The sequence below is a fragment of the Oncorhynchus clarkii genome, chromosome 29 (genome assembly GCF_045791955.1).
Source record: "Oncorhynchus clarkii lewisi isolate Uvic-CL-2024 chromosome 29, UVic_Ocla_1.0, whole genome shotgun sequence".
Taxonomy (NCBI): domain Eukaryota; kingdom Metazoa; phylum Chordata; class Actinopteri; order Salmoniformes; family Salmonidae; genus Oncorhynchus; species Oncorhynchus clarkii.
Window position 1 is genome coordinate 32,628,197 of NC_092175.1, and position 22,977 is coordinate 32,651,173.

Consider the following 22,977-nt stretch of genomic DNA (forward strand, 5'->3'; position numbering starts at 1 on the left):
GTCGATGGTCACAGATTACAAAAAAATAGTAAAGCCCAGGTCAGGATTTAGTTTAATGTAAAGAGAGGCGACAGTATACAGTATTATATTATACCTTGCTACTCTGTGCCAGAATGTCAGAAGATAGGACACATTTTTATAGTTTGAATCTAATCTACATGATGACATATCTGTATCAACTAATATTTTTTTTAGAAAAAGTGGTATCAACACAGTGTTTGAAATGGCTTCTGGCAAATAAATTACATTCTATATATTTACAATATGACAAAGCAAGATGGGGCCTGTCCTAACAGTGACAATTGTGAATCTGGACAATGTAATGATGCAGTTGAGAATGTCCATGATCAACATTCTCCTATGATTACATTTGTATTTTAGGCTACACACCATTGCAATAACTTAAGAAGCCATTAGATTGGAATCTCTTTCTTGATTCCAATCACTTCACTTGAAATGTACATTTCATATTCAATTTTTCCTTACATGAAATCAAAATTGTCTAGCCATGGTCATTTTCTTTTTACAAAAGATTAAAGAACTAGCCATGGAGCCGCAATGTTCTGCCTTTTTCAGTCCTTGTGCTCTTCCCCACGCCCCAACATATCCTCTGGGACATCCTTGTCCTCTTTGCTGCGTTTGCTTTTCTTGTGCTTGTGTCTGCGATGCCCCTCCCCCTCATCATCATGCTGCTTGCTGTAAGGAAATGAATAATATAATATAATTCTGTTAACATTTTTTTGTAAGCGTTTATCTTAAGTCTTAAAGTGAGTAACCACACATCGCTAGTAAAAAGAACCACAAGCTTATCAATGTAGCTTATGTTCATCAATCTCATAAATGTAGGCCAGTAAAGTAAAACCTAACCAGTGTGTATAATATATTTGCAATAAACCACACATTCTGTCCTACTGCATTTTCCTTTTTCCCAATCTGACAATACTAACTTTCCCTCACCGTTTGGAAGACTTGTGTTTACCACTCTCCTCCTTGTCACGATGGCGTCTGTCTCGCTGATGCTCCTCCCTCTCCCTGCTACGCCCACCGCTGCTGTCGTGAACATGAAGGTAACTGTGCTCAAATTCTCGCTCACTCTCTCGATCATGGCTGTAGTAGTGGTAACGGTCATCCTCACTAGGCCAGATATCAGGACAGATGAGAGAAAGTTAAGGCATGCGAAGGTTCAATTTCACCACAAAACATAAGCAAATGTATCTACACTGTTTAACTTTCTTTTTCTTTGTTTACACACTTATATTCGCTGGTGGTTGGAGTATGACCTCTCTCTTGATCTCTGTCTCTTTCTCTATGACTTTCTTGGTACTCCCAATGCCCTCGTCCTTTGTCTTCCCCCCCCTTCTCCAGCACAGAGCCCCAAGGCATGTGTGATGATGAGACTGGAGGGTAGCTAATGAAGCTTGACTCTGAAAGAAAATACACTGCATTAACTGCAATACAAGGGGAAGTTATTTGATGTGTGGAGTATAAGGCATGACAATTGTATTTTGAACCTGCCAGGTAAACACGATACATACCTCCACTGTTGTATCCAAAAGGAAGAGGGGCTCTACTGCTGTAATTCAGGGAAGGACAAATTGTCAGGATTAAGACCATCACTTAAACATTCACACAAACGCAGCAGAGTAAAGAGAGGCTCTGACTGGTACTGCTTATGAAACAGAAGTTGTCTGAGTCTGATGCCTCACTGCAGTCCATAGTAGAGCTGCAGGAAGATGTTTTGGGGTGGGGGTGCTACGAATTGTTTCACAAATAATTTTTAGCATGGCCTACAGACTGCTGCTATATTGGTCTGCTAATACAGGACTATTAAATGCCTAGTGCACTACTTTTGTGAGAGAAGAACAATTTCAGGGGGTACTGCAGCACCCCTACTTCCCGTGGCTATGGTTGATAGCACAGCAGAGGTACCTGTCCTATCATCAAAAGGGTGGCCCGGCAAACCGGTTTGCAGACATTTTGGAGTTGGGCGTGGCTTTAGAGCAGCGTCTGAACGTATTGCCTTATTAATGCATTAGTACATTTTAACTAGTCTATTGACTCTCACATACCTATCCACAGGTGGCATCATCAAGGTAGGGGGAGGAGCAAGGGGAGGTAGGAACAGGCCTAGGGGAAAAGCAGTATGTAATCATCACCAAACAACAAATATTTAATCTTGAGTATAACTATGTAGCATAGACATTCAGATTACATTTCTAGATTAATGTTTATGCATGTTTACAGCCATTTCAAAGCATGTTGTATAATATTATCATACTACAATAAAAATGCAGTTCTCTTGCATCCTCTGAGAAACTAAGGACTACACAGAGTTTTGTGGTCTAGCTATAAAAACTTACCTGTAATGGAAGGTGGGGGCATACCTGAGAATGAGACCAATATGTAAAGGTATTATAACATTATGTTATAATTTCTCTCTTTATCATATCACAAGACTATGTATTTGGTATGCTTTCATTCATGTTCTGGATAAAGAATGATACCTTACCTGGGGGGTGAAGAGGTGGGGGCATACCAGATACTGGTGGAGGAGGATGCAGGAAGTGTGGTGGGGGCATACCCATTGGAAGAGGAAGAGGAGGTCCTGCTGGTGGAACCAAGGGTTGTACCTTGTTACCATGGTCTCCGAGCACCTGCAGAGTTGTTGAGAACATTGAATGATGCAGAACAATAGGTGTAGGTGTGTATCTTACTCTCCTTAGCCTGCAGTTATCTTTGACTTCATCACATAAAATCACTGAATGTGTGAACAGATTAACCTGGATAGGATTCTGTTCCTGCATTTCCCTCCTTCGGCCTTCAACCCGGCGAATGGCTCCTGTCTGTCCACCAATCACATCAATAGTTCCACCCAATTTCCTACAGAAAGAGATGACAGACATCTGTACTCTCTCTCACTGCAGTCAGGAGCCATTTATGCTTCACATGATTTCTCTACCAAGTGTAAAATAAGTATTTAACAAGCGTAGCTCTTTACAATCCAGTTCTTTTGAGGAAAATGTTGTACCAGATCTAAGTTAGCCTCGTAGATCCCAGACCTATGGCAGCAACAGCACTTGGTCTGGGATTAATGATTGAGACAAAAAAATGTTTAAAGCCAATAAATCATGAGGCAGTTATGCCAGAATGTCACGATTCGAAACCAAAGTTTGCAGGCAAAACCTTTGCAGTGGTTTTAGTGAAGGTGGTTGATGCAAACTAGCCACTTGCGAAATGCACTCATGAAAAATAACCCCTGTGATCTCCATCTTGCTAGCTACTATTTTGTGTCCAGGAATGTTCACGTTAGGACAACAAGCTAATAACGCAAAAAGAGGATAAGGCAGTGATGTAAGAAAGCCGAATGTATACATACTGTTAACCTGGAATATTGGAATATTGTGGGAGACAAGACTGAGTTGGTATGATGCTTGAACAGGTAGAGGTTATTACTTCCATATTTAAGCATAACTTTATTAACAGGTTTTCTTCAAATAAAATAAAATGTTATTGGTCACATACACATGGTTAGCAGATGTTATTGCGATGGTAGCAGAATGCTTGTGTTTCTAGTTCCGACAGTGCAGCAATATCTAACATGTAAGTTAACAATTCCACAACAACTACATAATACACACAAATCTAAGTAAAGGAATGGAATATATAAACCTAGCAACAAAAAAAAGTCCTCTCACTGTCAACTGCGTTTATTTTCAGCAAACTTAACGTGTAAATATTTGTATGATCATAACAAGATTCAATAACAGACATAAACTGAACAAGTTCCACAGACATGTAACTAACTGAAATTGAATAATGTGTCCCTGAACAAAGGGTGGGTTAAAAGTAACAGTCAGTATCTGGTGTGGCCACCAGCTGCATTAAGTACTGCAGTGCATCTCCCCCTCATGGACTGCACCAGATTTGGCCGTTCTTGCTGTGAGATGTTACCCCACTCTTCCACCAAGGCACCTGCAAGTTCCAGGACATTTCTGGGGGAATGGCCCTAGCCCTCACCCTCCGATCCAACAGGTCCCAGACGTGCTCAATGGGATTGAGATCCGGGCTCTTCGCTGCCCATGGCAGAACACTGACATTCCTGTCTTGCAGGAAATCACGCACAGAACAAGCAGTATGGCTGGTGGCATTGTCATGCTGGAGGGTAATGTCAGGATGAGCCTGCAGGAAGGGTACCACATGAAGGAGGAGGATGTCTTCCCTGTAATGCAAAGCGTTGAGATTGCCTGCAATGACAACAAGCTCAGTCCGATGATGCTGTGACACACCGCCCCAGACCATGACGGACCCTCCACCTCCAAATAGATCCCACTCCAGAGTACAGGCCTCGGTGTAACGCTCATTCCTTTGACAATAAACGCAAATCCGACCATCACCCTTGGTGAGACAAAAACGCGACTCGTCAGTGAAGAGCACTTTTTGCTAGTCTTGTCTGGTCCAGCACGGTGGGTTTGTGCCCATAGGCAACGTTGTTGCCAGTGATGTCTGGTGAGGACCTGCCTTATAACAGGCCTACAAGCCCTCAGTACAGCCTCTCTCAGCCTATTGTGGACAGTCTGAGCACTGATGGAGGGATTGTGCGTTCCTGGTGTAACTCGGGCAGTTGTTGTTGCCATCCTGTACCTGTCCCGCAGGTGTGGTGTTTGGATGTACCGATCCTGTGCAGGTGTTGTTACACGTGGTCTGCCACTGTGAGGACGATCAGCTGTCCGTTCTGTCTCCATGTAGCGCTGTCTTAGGCGTCTCACACTACGGACATTGCAATTTATTGCCTTGGCCACATCTGCAGTCCTCATGCCTCATTGCAGCATGCTTAAGGCACGTTCATGCAGATGAGCAGGGACTCTGGGTATCTTTCTTTTGGTGTTTTTCAGAGTCAGTAGAAAGGCCTCTTTAGTGTCCTAAGTTTTCATAACTGTGACCTTAATTTCCTACCATCTGTAAGCTGTTAGTGTCTTAACGACTGTTCCACAGGTGCATGTTCATTAATTGTTTATGGTTCATTGAACAAGCATGGGAAACAGTGTTTAAACCCTTTACAATAAAAAAAAAGTAAAGTTATTTGGATTTTTACGAATTATCTTTGAAAGACAGGGTCCTGAAAAAGGGATGTTTCTTTTTTTGCTGAGTTTACAAATATATGGATGAGCAATGACAGAGCGGCATAGGCAAGATGCAATAGATGGTATAAAATACAGTATATACACATATGAGATGAGTAATGCAAGATATGTAAACATTATTAAAGTGACTAGTGATCCATTTATTAAAGTGGCAAGTTATTTCAAGTCTGTATGTAGGCAGCAGCCTCTCTCTGTTAGTGATGGCTGTTTAACAGTCTGAATCCCTCTGACGTGTTTACCTGTTAGGTGGGGGTCCTGCCTTCAGTCTGTTGGCAGCGAGGGCCAGGACTGAAGCAGGGGGAAAGTCTGGCTTGTAATCAGGCTTGATGGAAGACGGTTCTGTATCCTTTTCTAAAGTGGTTGCCCTTCCCTGCTGAACCTCGAAAATAAAACAATTATCCAATTATTTCCCACCCGCAAAATATCACTGTTAATATAATCAAATCTATGTTAGTACTATATCACATTTAGAAATAAGATAGACTATTATTTTATATTAACATTAGTAATATTATTATCAATGGAATTATTAATGTATTATTTGACTTGGGGCCAAATCCAGTGGGGTCTGGTCTTGATTTAAGTGTGGGATGAAAAATCTGACACAGGAAAGCAGCTTTTCCTTGGCTGGGCCAGTCTATTTTATTTCAGTTCACATAACTACATTTCCTGTCTTTCTTGATGATTAAAGATTAATTGCTACATACATTTTTTGACTTATAAATGAATGATACACTGCCTTTAGAAAGTATTCATACCCCTTGACTTATTCCACATTTGTTGTGTTTGTTACAGCTTGAATTCAAAATTGATGAGAAAAAAAAATTCTCACACATCTACACACAATATCTCATAATGAAAAGGTTAAAGCATGCTTTTAGAAATGTTTGCACATTTATTGAAAATGAAATACAGAAATATCTTATTTACCAAAGTATTCACACCCCTGAGTCAATACATGTTAGAATCACCTTTTGCAGCGATTACACACTGTGAGTCTTTCTGAATAAGTCTCTAAGAGCTTTGCACACCTGGATTGTATAATATTTGCCAATTATTATTTTCAAACATTTCAAAATTCTTCAAGGTTGTTGATCATTGCAAGAAAACCATTTCAAGTCTTGAGCATAGATTTTCAAGCAGATTTAAGATTTAAGACTGTAACTCGGCCACTCAGACACATTCACCGTGTTCTTGGTAAGCAACTCCAGTGTAGATTTGTCCTTGTGTTTTAGGTTATTGTCCTGCTGAAAGGTGAATTCTTCACCCAGTGTCTGGTGGAAAACAGACTGAACCAGGTTTTCCTTTAGGATTTGCCTGTGCTTAACTCCATTCCGTTTATTTTTTATCCTGAAAAACTCCCCAGTCCTTAACGACTACAAGCATACCCATAACATGATGCAGCCACCACTATGCGTCAAAATATGAAGAGTGGTACTCAGTAATGTGTTGTATTGGATTTGCCACAAACATAACACTTTGAATTCAGGACAAAAAGTGAATTACTTTGCCACATTTTTTTGTAGAATTACTTTAACGCCTGCATGTTTTGGAAGATTTTTAGTCTGTACAGGCTTTCTTTTTTTCACACTATCAGTTAGTATTGTGGAGTAATGACAATGTTGCTCCATCTCAGTTTTCTCCTATCACAACCACTAAACTCTGGAACTGTTTTAAAGTCACCATTGACATGGTGAAATCCCTGAGCGGTTTTCTTCCTCTTCGGAAGGACGCCCGTATCTTTGTAGTGACTGGATGAATTGATACACCATCCAAAGTGTACTGAATAACTTCACTATGCTCAAAGGGATATTCACTGTCTGCTTTTTAAATGTTTTACCCATCTACCAATTGGTGCCCTTCTTTGCAAGGCATTGGAAAATCTCCCTGGTCTTTGTGGTTGAATCTGTGTTTGAAATTCACTGCTCGACTAAGGAGCCTTACAGATAATTGTATGTGTGGGGTACAGAGATGAGGTGGTCATTGAAAAATCATGTTAAACACTATTGTTGCACACAGAGTGAGTCCCTGCAACTTATTATGTGACTTATTAAGCACAATTTTACTCTTGAACTTATTTAGGCTTGCCAAAACAAAGGGGTTGAATACTTATTGACTCAAGACATTTCAGCTTTAAATTTTTTATTAATTTGTAAAAATATCTAAAAACACAATTCTATATTGACATTATGGGGTATTGTGTGTAGACAAATGACAAAAACAATCTCAATTGAATTCATTTTAAATTCAGGCTGTAACACAACAAAATGTGGAAAAAGTTAAGGGTTAAGGTTAAAAGGTTAAGGGCTATGAATGCTTTCTGAATGCACTGTATATACCCATTAATTCTTGAAGAATATAACTTATGAGCCTCATGAGCTTAGTTCAACTGTCATACCCTATCAGAACCCAAAACATAAGCTTGTTTCGCTCCAGTGTTTGTAAAGAATGTAAATGTAAACAAATACTACATAGCCTGAAAACATTGTTAAAAATATAATTTGTAATAATAACTTTGTAGCTTTGTCTTGAATTTGAGAGTGGTTACATTTCTTCAGGCCCATCTCTCAGCTTTTTACCAAAACTGAGGCAGGGTGGCGCTTTGTTATTGTATCCTTTCAGGATTCTATCTTAAAGGTTAATTACTCTTAACAAATCAAATCAAATTTATTTATATAGCCCTTCTTACATCAGCTGATATATCAAAGTGCTGTACAGAAACCCAGCCTAAAACCCCAAACAGCAAGCAATGGAGGTGTTAACCATCACTGTTTGGAGACAAACACAAAGTTTTACAGTAGGGTGATAAAGTAGGTATAATTAATCAATGTTTTGAGGACTCACTGTTATCTTGTTTTCAAAACTGAGAGGAGCACTGGGCTCCAGGCCAAGCTGTAGTCTGCGCTGTCTCTCACAGTATCCCTTCCACGTTTCCTCATTAAAACCATAGTTGAAGTAGTCTGAGAGGTCGGCACCTAGAGACAGAACAACATACAAAATAACAAATTGATGTTGTAACAATCTGCAGCAATTTTATTTCAAAGATTCAAATGGTCAGTTCAGTATACGTAAACAACCCCCTTACCTGGCTTTCTCCATGGTTTGTCCTCAAAGATGTCCATTTCCACCTCCACAACTGGTGCACCATTGAAGGCCCCTAGTGTCTCTATATCTATCCCTTTGGGCTGCAGCTTAACTTGTAGCAAAACAGTAACATTATGAATTAGTCAACAAATACAATAAAACCATTATTGCCCACCTTAAATAATCCCCCAAAACAGGACGAGTTCACTCACTGGCTGCTGCTGAGGCATAGCAACGAGCTGGTTTCAAGCTCAGGTTCATGCCCGTTCCCCTGCAGAGATTCAGAAAGATTTTTTTTTAATGTATCCAGTGGCCTTCATTAGCTCCCCAGATTTTAAATCAAGTGTGATACTGTCTTTATTATTCATTACAGCAGTATACACAGCCCCTCAGAAAGTATTCACACCCCTTGACATTCCAAATTTGGTTGTGTTACAGCCTGTTGTGTTGTGTTACAGCCTGATTTCAAAATGTATATCAAAATGTAATATATTTTGAATATACTTTTTTTTTACCCTCACCTGTCTACACACAATACCCCATAAATGACAAAGTGAAAACATGTTTTTGACATTTTTGCAAATGTATTTAAAATGAAATACTGAAATATCTCATTTACGTAAGTATTCAATCCCCTGAGTCATGTTAGAATCACCGTTAGCAGCGATTACAGCTGCAGGTTTTTCTGGGTAAGTCTGTAAGAGCTTTGCACACCTGGATTATACAATATTTGCACATTATTATTTTTTAAATTCTTCAAGCTCTGTCAAGTTGGTTGTTGATCATTGCTAGACAGCCATTTTTATGTCTTGCCAGAGATTTTAAAGTTGATTTAAGTCAAAACTGTAACCAGGCCACTTAGGAGTATTACATGTAATCTTGGTAAGCAACTCAACTATATTTGGCCTTGTGTTTCAGGTTATTGTCCTGGTGAAAGGTGAATTTGTCTCCTAGAGTCTGTTGGAAAAAAGACTGAACCAGGGTTTCCTCTAGGATTATGCTTGTGTTTAGCTCTATTCCATTTTCTTTTTATAAAAAAAACCTCCCTAGTTCTTTCCAATGACAAACATACCCCATAACATGATGCAGCCACCACCATGCTTGAAAATATGAAGAGTGGTGCTCAGTGATGTGTGGTGTTGGATTTGCCGCAAACATAATGTTTTGTATTCAGGACATAACGTTCATTTCTTTGCCACATTATTTGCAGTATTACTTTAGTGCCTTGTTGCAAACAAGATGGATGTTTTGGAATATTTTTATTCTGTTCAGTCTTCCTTCTTTTCACTTTGTCATTTAGGTTAGTATTGTGGAGTAACTACAATGTTGTTGATCCATCCTCAGTTTTCTCCTGTCACAGCCATTAAACTCTGAAACTGTTTTCAAGTTACCACTGGCCTTATGGTGAAATCCCTGAGTGGTTTCCTTCCTCTCCGGCAGCTGAATTAGGAAGGACACCTGTATCTTTGTAGTGACTGGGTGTATTGATACATCATCCAAAGTGTAATTAATAACTTCATCATCTTCAAAGGGATATTCTATGTCTGCTTTTTTTTTTACCCATCTACCAATAGATGTCCTTCTTTGCGAGGCATTTGAAAACCATGAATCTGTGTTTGAAATCCACAAGGGACTTTACAGATAAAAATGTTCTCCTGAACTTATTTAGGCTTGCCATAACAAAGGGGTTGAATACTTATTGACTCAAGACATTTCAGCTTTAAATTTTGTATTCATTTGTAAAAATGTCTAAAAACATAATTCCACTTTGACATTATGGGGTATTGAGTGTAGGACAGTAACACAAAATCTAAAAGTAATCAATTTGAAATTCTGGCTGTAACACAACAAAATGAGGAAAAAGTCAAGGGGTGTGAATACTTTTTGAAGGCTCTGTATTTAACCCTCTGACTTAACAGTTTTTTGGAAAAGCAACTGTCTCTCAGGATGCGCAAATACACTTACATGTAGGAAGGTGCACCAGTTTTGATGTTACCAATGGTGACCTTGACGTCATCATCGTCATCACTGTCACTGTCCTCCTCCTCTTCACCTTCAGTACCTTTGGCTTCCTGTTGAAAAAAGGGAGGAGCATAGTAACATTAACCCCGTTGAGTCGCCCATTTTGTACTTCTAGCCCCTTTTAAACATTGTGTCTTTGAGCTACAGTAGGTTGTACCATTGGATTAGTCTATTTCTTCTGCATCCGTAGATACCATCCATTAGTCTATGTGATTAACGGGGCCTGAGCTAAAGCTGTGTTTCTGAGAAAAGGGCAGATCCCGAATGGTCTGAATGGTTTACGCTACAAACTATTAAAAGCTGTCTATGAAAAGATGAGACTCTCACAAACACAAGCATGTTTTGCTCTGTGACGCTAACAAGCTACACAACCCTTAAAAAACAAAGATTGCAGTTTTGAAACTGCCGTAAAAGTGCAGTAACTGCAGTCGACTGTGGTATTCTGGGCACAGTAATTGCAAAATAACTGCCGTGTATTGCAGTTGAACTGCATTTATACTGCACTCTAACTGCAGTTACACTGCAAATTTACTGCAGTAAAAAACAGTGTTATTTTGGACGCAGTATTTGCAGCATACTGCAGTTATACTTCACTCTAACTACAATTGTTTTCGTAAGGGAAGAGTCGTTAGAAGGTAAGGGGTTCTTCTACATAGATCATAGGAAATCCCAGGACAAAGGGTCTATAATACTGTAATAAGCTCACATATAGCTGCTGTCATGAACTCCAAACTTCACACAGTTGTCACTGACAAGTTGGATATTCATTTCCCAGTAAGCAAACCATTTCTGTAATTACAGCATTCATACAAATACATTTTTATCAGGTTTTTGCTTTGACGGACGTAGTTTTTTTTATTGACATTTGTCAAAAAAACACATGAATACAACTGTTTATGTTAAATAGTTTTGTGTTCTACTTAAAGCCCTTGTTGTCCTGAAAATAAAATGGTAAAACACTTAATTGTGAGGCTAAATATAAAGTCTGGACATGCAGATAAATGAAAGTCAGATAAACAGATTTTTGATGGAGTCTCGGGACTGATAGGGTTAACACTACAAAATGAACGCTCACACCTGCACCATTACGTAAATCAACACACACCTCATTGGTTGCCTGTGAGAGGTTCCTCTATTTCTATTGGTTGGATCTCATCGCTGTGTTACAGTATGAATGAACCATCAGAGGTTTTGGAAAATCCATTTTCTCCGAGAGAAAAGCTATGCAACTAATAACACCGGTGTACTATTATGTAACAACTTACAACAGCTGTTAAGATACAATGGTAACTCTTTAGCCTACATTGTGAAAATGTTTTAGAACTAACTATTTATCTATGTGATAAGAAATGTAGATGATATTGCCCCCATGCCATGCCTGTGATGCAGCATCCTTCTCTTCGGTATTGCCCATTGAAGTCAGCTGAAGGGTATTGCCCATTGAAGTCAGCTGAAGGGAGTCACCAGGCCTAATAAGCAGAGGGGGGAATTATTGTAGTTACATTGTAATAGCATGTCAAATAATATTTGGAACATCATGTGCCTTGAGTGAATTTGGGTGAGAGGATCAAGTGAGCAGGAAAGTTACATTCTTACCCAGGCAAACCCTCGGGGGCATTTTGTTTCTTGGTGTTTTCCCCTAAGAAAAGATGACATGATGATTGAAGGTCGATGCATTTATTGCCAGTCGCCTAGCATTTAAGACAAGAGCGTTTTGGAGCCAATTTGTTTTGGGCTGAGCTGCCAAACCATACTGCAGATTTTGCAGGGGAAAATGTACATGATAAAATCATCTTAGGTGTGCATCCTAAGATAAATCAAAACACTCCACAAAAAAAGACACCACTAGATGTGCAAAAATGTGCGATGCGTAGGGTTCCTATGTGTTTTGGACCAAGCATCATCCGTGAAGCCGGTGGTTGGTGTTGTGCGTTTGTTAACTGTCTCAATTAATCTTGATCAACATCTGAGGGAACTGTTTAGCGCATGCCTTGTGTATCCATGTGGATACATTGTATATTCACCCCCATACAGCCAATGCTCTTCGTCTTCAACCTGATGGGGCTCACTCAACGGGACTGATGATTCTGAAATGGTCAACTCAGTAGCCATGGTGTAAATTAGATGCGTGGTCTATTTTTCCGGTTTTCGACCTTGTCCGGCCGCGAGTGTTCGCCGAATAGCAAAATCCTATAACAAATCATGTGCCTGATAACACCTCTGCCATTATCAAGTCATCAAAATGCGCTAATTATCACGAACTGATGATAGTAACCTCTATGACAGACAGCCTACCTCGTTCCCAACAACACCCGCCTCCTTGTACAGTGGCATTCAAAAGGCAAAACAAAAGGTCCTGGGTCCTAGTGCCTTCCCAAGACTTTGTATTTTAACTATTCAATTTAAGGGGCTTTATTGGCATGGGAAACATATGTTTACATTGCCAAATCACGTGAAATAGATCATAAACAAAAGTGAAATAAACTATAACAAATTTACAGTAAACATTAAAGTAATAAATACATTTCAAATGTCATATTATGTCTATATACAGCGTAGTAGTGATGCGCAAATAGTTAAACATAAATATGGGTTGTATTTACAATGGTGTTTGTTCTTCACTGGTTGCCCTTTTCTTTTGGCAACAGGTCACAAATCTTTCTGCTGTCATTACACACTGTGGTATTTCACCCAATAGATATGGGAGTTTATCAAAATGGTTTGTTTTCAAATTATTTGTAAATCTGTGTAATCTGAGGGAAATATGTGTCTCTAATATGGTCATACATTTGACAGGAGGTTAGGAAGTGCAGCTCAGTTTCCACCTCATTTTTTGGGCAGCGTGCACATAGCCTGTCTTCTCTTGAGAGCCAGGTCTGCCAGATCCTAATTCTTGCCTTGTCTCTCAGATCGTTCACAGCTTTATGGAAGTTACCTGTGGCGCTGATGTTTAGGCCGAGGTATGTATAGTTTTTGTGTGCTCTAGGGCAGGTATTCCTAAACTGGGGTACTCGCAATGCCAAATAAAAATGTGATTCACATTTTTAGAAATGTGAATCTATATTTTAGAAATATAGATAACATTTTCTTCACATTTTCAAACAGTACATTTTCCAACGGGGCTATACATTTGGGTGAGGTTTTTTCTCGCCTGAGTAGCCTCGTTTCACTGCCAAAAATAAAATTAAACCATCTAGTGTTCAGCGAAATAACAACACAATGTCAAATACAGGTAGCCTAGTCAAATAATTAACATCCAATCACATTAACCGTTACTCTCTCGCAGGAAATCTTCACTCTTGTGCAGACATTTAGAAACGAAACATGACAATTTTAAAAATAAGCCACAGGAGTTTTTTTTTTGCGAGAATAAAGACGACTTTTGAGGAGTAAGACCTGTACAAAAGTAAAATATATGTCACGCCCTGTTCATAGTTTGCTTTGTATGTTTATATGTTTTGTTTGGTCAGGGTGTGATCTGAGTGGGCATTCTATGTTGTATGTCTAGTTTGTCTGTTTCTGTGTTTGGCCTGATATGGTTCTCAATCAGATGCAGGTGTTAGTCATTGTCTCTGATTGGGAACCATATTTAGGTAGCCTGTTTTGTCATTGTGGGTGATTGTCTATGTTATGTTGCTTGTTAGCACAGTGGTTCAGTAGCGTCACAGTTGTCACGTTTTGTTTTTTGAAAGTGTTCAGTTTTTCCATTAAAATGACGAACACTTACCATGCCGCATCTTGGTCTGACCCTTACTCCTCTTCAGACGAAGAGGAGGAAATCTGCCGTAACAAGATAACAATAATAAGAAGGGACAAGGAGCATCTTATATGGTGAGCTACCAAGTGGCTAGGACAGGCAAGTCCCATACTATTGGACTTAATTCTTCCTGCTGCCGCAGATATGGCTGGGACAATTCTGGGGGAAAAGGCCCTAAACTATACAGACAATATCTCCATCAAACACTGTTTCACAACGCATCAGTGACATTGCAGGAGATGTTTTGAAATTACTGCTTTGCATACAAGCCAGTGAATTATATGCGTTACAGCTGGATGAGTCAACAGACGTGGCGGTCTTGGCACAGCTCCTGGTATATGTCCTCTACGTTTATGGGGGGTTAATTAAGGAAGACATCCTCTCTTGGAAACCAGGACAAGATGATAGGATATTTTTGAAGTACTGGACAGCTTTGAGACATCAAATGGACTTTGGTGGTCAAGATGTGTATCTGTACTGATGCCACAAAAGCCATGACAGGGATACTAAGTGGAGTGGTAACGAGTGTGCAAGCAGTTGCTCCCGATGCCATTTGGGTACACTGCAGCATCCACCGAGAGGCTCTTGCTGCCAAGGGAATGCCTAACCGCTTGAAAGACGTTTTGGACACTACAGTGAAAATGGTTAACTTTGTTAAAGCAAGGCCCCTGAACTCTTGTGTATTTTCTGCATTATGCAATGATATGGGCAGCGACCATGTAACGCTTTTACAACATACAGAAGTGTGCTGGTTATCAAGGGGCAAAGTATTGACACAATTTTTTTTAATTGAGTGATAAGCTTAAAGTTTTCTTTACTGACCATAATTTTCACTTGTCTACCTGTCCCTCAACGTAACCAAGACTAAGGAGATTATTGTAGACTACAGGAAAAGGAGGACCGAGCACGCCCCCATTCTCATCGACGGGGCTGCAGTGGAGCAGGTTGAGAAGTTCCTTGGTGTCCACAACAACAAACTAGAATGGTCCAAACAAACCAAGAAGAGGGCACGACAAAGCCTATTCCCCCTCAGGAAACTAAAAAGATTTGGCATGGGTCCTGAGATCCCCAAAAGGTTCTACAGCTGCATCACTGCCTGGTACAGTAATTGCTCGGCCTCTGACCGCAAGGCACTAGAGAGAGTAGTGCGTACAGCCCAGTAAATCACTGGGGCTAAGCTCCCTGCCATCCAGGACCTCTACACCAGGCGGTGTCAGAGGAAGACCCTAAAATTGTTAAAGACCCCAGTCACAACCTGTTCTTTCTACTACCGGACGGCAAGTGGTACCAGAGTACCAAGTCTAGGACAAAAAGGCTTCTCAACAGTTTTTACCCCCAAGCCATAAGACTCCGGAACAGGTAATCAAATGGCTACCTGGACTATTTGCATTGTGTGCCCCCTCCCACCAACCCCTCTCTTTATGCTGCTGCTACTCTGTTTATCATATATGCATGGTCACTTTAACTATACATTCATGTACATACTACCTCAATTGGACCAACCAACCAGTGCTCCCACACATTGGCTAACCGGGCTATCTGCATTGTGTCCCACCCACCAACCCCTCTTTTACGCTACTGCTACTCTCTTCATATATGCATAGACACTTTAACCATATCTAGATACTACCTCAATCAGCCTAACTAACCGGTGTCTGTATGTAGCCTCGCTACTTTTATATCCTCGCTACTGTATATAGCCTGTCTTTTTTACTGATTTATTTCTTTACCTACCTATTCACCTAATACCTTGTTTTGCACTATTGGTTAGAGCCTGTTTGTAAGCATCTCACTGTAAGTATTGTATTGTATTCAATACCTGTTGTATTCAGCGCACGTGACAAATAAACTTTGATTTGATTCAACGAGGTTTTCTGGGTCTGTTTTTGGTTGGACAGGTTTCTCAATTTCTTTGTTAGGTTTTAGCATCCTTCATCAAACCATTTGTCATTGTTAATTTTCTTAGGTTGTCTGCTTGACATTTTTAGATTTGATAGTATATTTGACCTCAGCTTCCCTGTTTAGGTTTTCTAAGTTTTCACCTTCACTATTGCAGTGAAACATTTTGTCTGGGAAATTTGTCTAGAAGGGATTGAATTTGTTGTTGCATGTCTTAATATTATTCAGTTCCTTTGGCTTTGATGCCTCATGATTGTGCAAAGTGCTGTTCAAGTAGAGTGTGATCTGATAGGGGTGTCAGTGGACTGACAGTGAATGCTATAAGAGACTCTGGATTGAGGTCAGTGATAAAGTAGCCTACAGTACTACTGCCAAGTGATGAGCTATGTGTACCTACCATAGGAGTCCCCTCGAAGCCTAATATTGACTACAGTGCCTTACAAAAGTATTCATCCCCCTTGACGTTTTTCCTATTTTGTTGCATAACAACCTGTAATTTAAATTGAATTTTTAATTTGGATTTCATGTAATGGACATACACAAAATTGGAGAAGTGAAATGAAGAAAATAACTTGTTTCAAAAAAATGACAAATGGAAAAGTGTGTATTCATCCCCTTTGATATGATGCTCCTAAATAAGATCTGGTGCAACCAATTACCTTCAGAAGTCAATTCAAGTCCACCTGTGTGCAATCTAATTGTCACATTGTATGTATGTGTGTATCTATGTGTGTGTATATACACACACACACCAGTTCTGAAAGGCCTCAGTCTGCAACACCACTAAGCAAGGGGCACCATGAAGACCAAGGAGCTCTCCAAACAGGTCAGGGACAAAGTTGCGGAGAAGTACAGCTCAGAGTTGGGTTAGAAAAAAAATATCAAACTTTAAACATCCCACGGAGCACCATTAAATTCATGATAAAAAAATTGAAAGAATATGGCACCACAACAAAACTGCCAAGAGAGGGCCGCCCACCAAAACTCACAGACCAAGCAAGGAGGGCATTAATCGTAGGCAAAGAGACCAAAGATAACCCTGAAGGAGCTGAAAAGCTCCACATTGGAGATTGGAGTATCTGTCCATAGGACCTTTTTAAGCCGTACACTCCACAGAGCTGGGCTTTACAGAAGAGTGGCCAGAAAAAAGCCATTGCTTAAAGAAAATAAGCAAACACGTTTGGTGTTCGCCATAAGGCTCCCCAAACATATGGAAGAAGGAACTCTAGTCAGATGAGACTACAATGTTGCTTTTTGGCCATCAAGGAAGACTGTATGTCTGGCGCAAACCCAACACCTCTCATCACCCAAGAACACCATCCCAACAGTGAGGCATGGTGGTGGCAGCATCATGCTGTGGGGATGTTTTTCATCGGCAGGGACTGGGAAACTGGTCAGAATTGAAGGAATGATGGATGGCGCTAAATACAGGGAAATTCTTGAGGAAAACCTGTTTCAGTCTTCCAGAGATATGAGACTGGGTTGGAGGTTCACCTTCCAGCAGGACAATGACCCTAAGCATACTGCTAAAGCAACACTCGAGTGGTTTAAGGAGAAACATTTAAATGTCTTGGAATGGCCTAGTCAAAGCCCAGACCTCAATCCAATTGAGAAGCTGTGGTATGACTTTTTACAGATTGCTGTGTACATATTGCTGTACGCTAGCGGAAGCATTCCAACTTGAAGGAGCTGGAGCAGTTTTGCTTTGAAGAATGGGCAAAGGTTCCAGTGGCTAGTTGTGCCAAGCTTATAGAGACATACCCCAAGAGACTTGCAGCTGTAATTGCTGCAAAAGGTGGCTCTACAAAGTATTGACTTTGGGGGTGATGAATAGTTATGCACACGCAAGTTCTGTTTTTTTTTGTCTTATTTCTTGTTTGCTTCACAATAAAACATATTTTGCATCTTCAAAGCGGTAGGCATGTGTAAATCAAATGATACAAACGGTTGTAAGGCAACAAAGGGGGGTAAATACTTTCGCAAGCCACTGTATGTACATACCCAGCGTCCAACAGAGATGCACGAGTTGTGACCCGTTTTTGTTGGTTATGTTGTCGTAGTTGTGTCTATGGGGGCATATGGGAGAGGGAATGCTGCCCCCCCCCCAGGTACCCCCTGTGTGCTGAGGGTATCAGGTTATTGTCCAGTTCTGGCATTTAGGTCACCACAGACTAGTACGTGTCCCTGGGCCAGGAAATTGTTGCTCTCCTCCTCTAGGATGGAGAAGCTGTCATCCTTAAAGTATTGGGGGTATGTGGGTAGCCTATCAGGTGTAGGCTATATCATACTTCCAAATGAAGATAGCCTAAACAGAATACAAACGTAAAACATAATAATAAAATAATAATAATATCCACATTGTGTTTTCTAATGGCAGCTATTTTTCAGAGATGTGATCAACATTAATCAATCAATCAATTAATCAATAAATCAATTATAATTCTCGTTAATGCAATATACACTCTCCCACCACCATTTGCTACAGAAGTGTTTCTTAATCCTGTTCCTGTAGAGAGCTGTGTACTGCTAGGACAAAAACACAAATGTGCACCCACTATACAGTCATTAACAGAGGTTGTTCGGTGAATAACGCTCTGGTGATTAACCTCGTCCGTCTGAGACCTGAAGACTTGTGTTAGCTCCCTGAGATGATGCCTTGCCTTTAGCTCAGCAGACTTGTGGCACACAGGAGATCCTGGTTAGAACCGCAGTCAGTCACATGGCGCCGTGACCCAAATGGGTGTCTGCAAGAAATAAAGGGAAAGGGAAAAGGGGATACCTAACCCCTCTGAATCAGAGAGGTGCGGGGGGCTACCGTAATCAACCATGTCATCGGCGCCCGGGGAACAGTGGGTTATCTGCCTTGCTCGGGGTCAGAACAACATATTTTTACCTTGTCAGCTCGGGGTTTCGATCCAGCAACCTTTCGAGATCAATGGTTGATGTCACTATGTGTTGGGGCCAAAGATCAAATTGAGCTTTTTAGGGCCACTAAAAACCTTGATCTATGGACCCATGATATGTTAAGCAGTAGGCTTCATAGGAGCAAAGGAACCTCAGCAACGAAATGTAATCCACCATTTATAAAATTGAGTAGGATTTGGCGGAGGGAGACCTCGTGTGGCAGTCGTTGGAGCTTTTTACAGTCTGTGTTGGAGTCATTCGAAAAAATGTCAATGTTTTATTTCAGTGTAACTAGCTAGATACATTTATTTATCTGAATGTTTTTTTATTTCACCTTTATTTAACCAGGTAGGCAAGTTGAGAACAAGTTCTCATTTACATTTGTGACCTGGCCATGATAAAGCAAAGCAGTTCAACACATACAACAACAGAGTTACACATGCAGTAAAACAAACATACAAGTCATACAGTAGAAAAATAATAATGGGGTGCAAAGGAGCAAAATAAATAAATACAGTAAGGGAGTTGTTTGGGCTAAATTATAGATGGGCTATGTACAGGTGCAGTAATCTGTGAGCTGCTCTGACAACTGGTGCTTAATTAAAGCTAATGAGGGAGATAAGTGTTTCCAGTTTCAGAGATTTTTATGATGTATTTTTTATGAAAAAATAAATAAATCATTCTGTTTGCGTTTGTTGCTGCCCTAATGGGCATTGTCCGCTTTTGGTCCAACCGAGGGTATGCCTGGTTAATTTTGCAACGTTTTGGTAAATTTCGCAACGTTAATAACGTTGCAAAATGTGCATGTTTGAATGCATCTTTGGCTTGGTTGACGTCTACAGAATGCATAATGGCGGCTTCCTTGGTGAGACCACGAGTATCTTTACCATACGACAATTATGGTGTTAGCCCGCTTTAAACAAGTTTTTGTCAATGGCTAAACGTGATTGTGACTTATCAATGGTGTTGTTTTTGCCTACATTATTCAGGAAGTCGGGACTATTTCGATAATGACTGGTTCTGATGATTTGAAAACAGAAGATACCGGGGTAGCTAAGTTAGCTAACCATTCATACATGCTTCAGCTCTAGTCCGAATGTGTACATCACCACATTTCAACTATTTTATTAAACCAATCTGACAGTCTTTTTCTATCCCATTCTATAGGACGAGTCGGTAGAGGACACAAAAGATGATTTGAAAAAAGATCAAGGTTCTGAGGTAATTAACAATCATGCATGCAACTAGGTTATAAGGCTTCTCCGCGCCTAATGTGCTTCGTTATCATCACATTTAATGACAGCCTATTATAGTAGTCTTTTCTTTATCATATTCTCCTAGGAAGACGAACCGGCAGAGGAACCAAGAGAGCCAAGGATTCGTGAAACGCCAGAGGACATCAAACTCGACGCAATTGTCAACACATTGGCCTTCCATCCAAAACAAGATATTTTTGCTGCCGGGGATATTGACGGTGATATTTACGTGTAAGAAATATAACCACTTGTGATGCTTATGAACATGTACATAAATGTAAGTGCCATTGTGGAAGTGAACGTCATTGTTTTGCATCCCCAGATACTCCTACTCATGCACAGAGGGGGAGAGCAAGGAGCTATGGTCGTCTGGACATCACCTCAAGTCCTGCAGGGAAGTTGCTTTCTCTCATGATGGACAGAGTAAGTGTGATCACTGGTAGGGTTTGGTTGCCTTGAATTTATTTTGCTTGTGATACATTTTTATCATCATGTTGGTCAACACAACTTGCTGGGCCCTTCTGTCTGTTATGCCGTAAATGGTTAAACATCAACCAGTAGTTCCTTTTCTGTGTATGTAGAACTGTTCAGCGTTTCAAAAGACAAGTCAGTCCATCTCATGGATGTGGAAGGGGGAAAACTTGTCACACGCATCGCCAAAGCCCACAGGTAAAGTCTCTTTACTCCATTGATGTCACTAGTTTAGGGCTTTTTGTTTCTTTTTCTACACCCTCACTTGTTCAATGTTCTGTTGTCCAATTGCTTAACTCTGAGACTGTCCAAAGCAGAGAGAGCCTAATGATTGTATTGCACTATTGTGGTTGCAATGTCTGGTTTCCTCACCTTCACCCATATTTGACCAGTGTCCCAATCAATGCGCTGCTGCTGGTGGATGAGAATGTGCTCGCCACCGGGGATGATGGGGGGACACTGAAGGTTTGGGACATGAGGAAGGGCACATCGTTCATGGACCTGAAGCATCATGATGACTATATCAGCGGCATTGCTATTGACCAGGCCAAGAGAATGCTTCTCACCTCCAGGTAAGAGTTCAGTTCAGACACGGGATGGGGATGGATAATTAAATAAGTGTTTTCAGTGGCTCTATTCATTGAGACTAGCATGTACAGATGTGACTTGTCAACTGACATGAATTATGTTTTATGTCACAGTGGTGATGGGACGATGGGGGTCTTCAACATCAAGAGGCGGCGATTTGAGCTCCTGTCAGAGTTCCAGAGTGGGGACCTTACCTCGGTGGCCATTATGAAGGTGAGTGTCTCATCCTCTTTATCTGAAGGTTCAGGACTGGCTAGTCTACTGGCTGAGACGCTTGAAATCCTTGCATTATCTAAAAAGACGTTCAGAGTCAATAACTTAAGTTGTCCACTGTTCCCTGCCTCGTCACACAGCGAGGGAAGAAGGTGGTGTGTGGCTCCAGTGAAGGGACTATGTACATCTTCAACTGGAACGGCTTTGGAGCCACCAGTGACCGCTTCGCTGTGAAGGCAGAATCCGTGGACTGCATTGTTCCCATTACAGACAGTATACTGTGTGCTGCCTCCATGGATGGAGTTATACGGTGTGTTATACAAGTGTTCAGTTGGATTTTATATAGGATCTAAAGAGTTTAATGGTTTTGGAGACTTTAATTATTTAGAAGTAATATGTTAAGTTGTCATCTGCATTAGATGATAACATGCAAAGCACAGATTTGAGGGAGATTCTTTTGCAAGGCGTTGTTCTTCAAATCTCCTATAGAGGGCAAGAGTATGCCAAACATACTAATGACATGGCTTGATTTTTCCTTGGGACCATTTTTAGTTTTCAGTGATACAGTACTGAAGTTTTTACTTAGACTAATTAGAATCTCTCTCTCCCTCTTGACAGTGCCATAAACCTCCTGCCCAATCGGGTACTGGGCTGCATAGGGCAGCATGTTGGGGAGCCTATTGAGCAAATTGCCCGCTCTCGCGACTCACGTTTCCTGGCGAGCTGTGCCCACGACCAGATGATCAAGTTCTGGGACATTTCAAGTCTCCGCGACATGACAGTCAGTGACTACCGGAAGAGGAAGAAGAAAGATGGAAACCTCAAGTCCCTCAGCAAGAAAGCCTATGGGGGTGGGGATGACTTCTTTTCTGGACTGATGGAAGAGACTGAGGCAAAACAGGAAGAGAAAGAAGAGGATGAAGGAGACAGTGACAGCGACAGTGATTAAAAGATACTTGTGGAAGTCATGCCCATCATATGTTGCCAGAGGTGTTGTGTGCTATTGGTCAAACAACTCCTGGCCATTGCACCAATAAACTATTCTCAGCCGGCACTGTTGAAAGGGGTATCTTGGCAGAGTGGAAGCTTTAGATGGTGTATGCTTGGGGCATAGCCTTGGAGATGAGAACAGCCTGTTTCATCCACTGCTTGCAGTGTGGTTTTCTCCTGAAACATGACTCTTCAAAAGTCTGGTGCAATCCCAGGTTAAAATAAAAAATGTTTGTTAAATGTAGAGCCCTTAGAAATTAGTCCCATAGATCTGGTTGGATTCTGCCATTGGAGAGCTGAGCTATGGGAACTCAGGATCAAGGAAGAGTCTGGGGCTGCTTATGGGGTCAGAGGTCAAGGGTCACTGTTCAGATTCGTCTTGCAAGAGGAAACCCCTCGGCCTGGTTTGCTGTTGTATCTTTGCCTTATTACCGGTATTTTGTAGCATGACATCATGCACATGTATGTAATGTACAGCATGACATGGAAATAAAATGTTTTTTTTTTAAACATTTGATTGATGTATTGTTTTAAAGTATCACTCATTGGCATCTTGTTCAAAATATTATTTACAATTTAGGGACCAGGTAAAGTGATGGCAGAAGTGTGGTGCTCTGTTGGCTGTTGGAGACCGTAATAGTACTAAAGAGAG

At 40.7% G+C, this 22,977-nt stretch overlaps 2 protein-coding genes across 3 annotated transcripts; one reads left to right on the forward strand and one right to left on the reverse strand.

The window, feature by feature from the left end:
- Window positions 1-34: 34 nt before the first annotated feature.
- On the reverse strand, window positions 35-12,571 carry LOC139388488 (pre-mRNA 3'-end-processing factor FIP1-like). Of its 2 annotated transcripts, none has more exons than XM_071135181.1 (16): window positions 12,272-12,571; window positions 11,844-11,886; window positions 11,626-11,716; window positions 10,191-10,297; window positions 8,438-8,496; window positions 8,227-8,337; window positions 7,986-8,116; window positions 5,381-5,520; window positions 2,781-2,880; window positions 2,510-2,654; window positions 2,361-2,384; window positions 2,070-2,127; window positions 1,536-1,573; window positions 1,253-1,424; window positions 958-1,134; window positions 35-696 (listed from the first exon to the last, which is right to left on the reverse strand). In XM_071135181.1, the coding sequence occupies exons 1-16, from the start codon at window positions 12,357-12,359 to the stop codon at window positions 573-575; spliced, it is 1,608 nt and encodes a 535-aa protein (XP_070991282.1). In that variant the 5' UTR covers window positions 12,360-12,571; the 3' UTR covers window positions 35-572. The 2 variants fall into 2 exon arrangements, with proteins under 2 accessions (XP_070991282.1, XP_070991283.1); XM_071135182.1 differs by having other exon boundaries at window positions 447-696; window positions 5,381-5,514; window positions 12,272-12,554.
- Window positions 12,572-19,633: 7,062 nt separating this feature from the next.
- Window positions 19,634-22,832, forward strand: LOC139388111 (WD repeat domain 55). Its single transcript, XM_071134683.1, has 10 exons — window positions 19,634-19,672; window positions 19,797-19,856; window positions 19,975-20,028; window positions 20,149-20,294; window positions 20,386-20,486; window positions 20,645-20,732; window positions 20,927-21,106; window positions 21,236-21,335; window positions 21,476-21,645; window positions 21,954-22,832. The coding sequence occupies exons 1-10, from the start codon at window positions 19,658-19,660 to the stop codon at window positions 22,282-22,284; spliced, it is 1,245 nt and encodes a 414-aa protein (XP_070990784.1). The 5' UTR covers window positions 19,634-19,657; the 3' UTR covers window positions 22,285-22,832.
- Window positions 22,833-22,977: the final 145 nt, after the last annotated feature.

What these genes read in the sequence shown, in the direction of transcription:
- LOC139388488 (XM_071135181.1), bottom strand. Translation starts at nt 12,359, where the DNA reads ATGGCTACTGAGTTGACCATTTCAGAATCATCAGTCCCGTTGAGTGAG. An exon ending in GCCCCCGAGGGTTTGCCTGG is followed by an intron (nt 11,717 to 11,843) that starts GTAAGAATGTAA and finishes TCTGCTTATTAG; the next exon opens with GCCTGGTGACTCCCTTCAGC. An exon ending in AGGAACAGAATCCTATCCAG is followed by an intron (nt 2,655 to 2,780) that starts GTTAATCTGTTC and finishes ACAACTCTGCAG; the next exon opens with GTGCTCGGAGACCATGGTAA.
- LOC139388111 (XM_071134683.1), top strand. An exon ending in ATTGACGGTGATATTTACGT is followed by an intron (nt 20,295 to 20,385) that starts GTAAGAAATATA and finishes TTGCATCCCCAG; the next exon opens with ATACTCCTACTCATGCACAG. An exon ending in TTTCTCTCATGATGGACAGA is followed by an intron (nt 20,487 to 20,644) that starts GTAAGTGTGATC and finishes CTGTGTATGTAG; the next exon opens with AACTGTTCAGCGTTTCAAAA.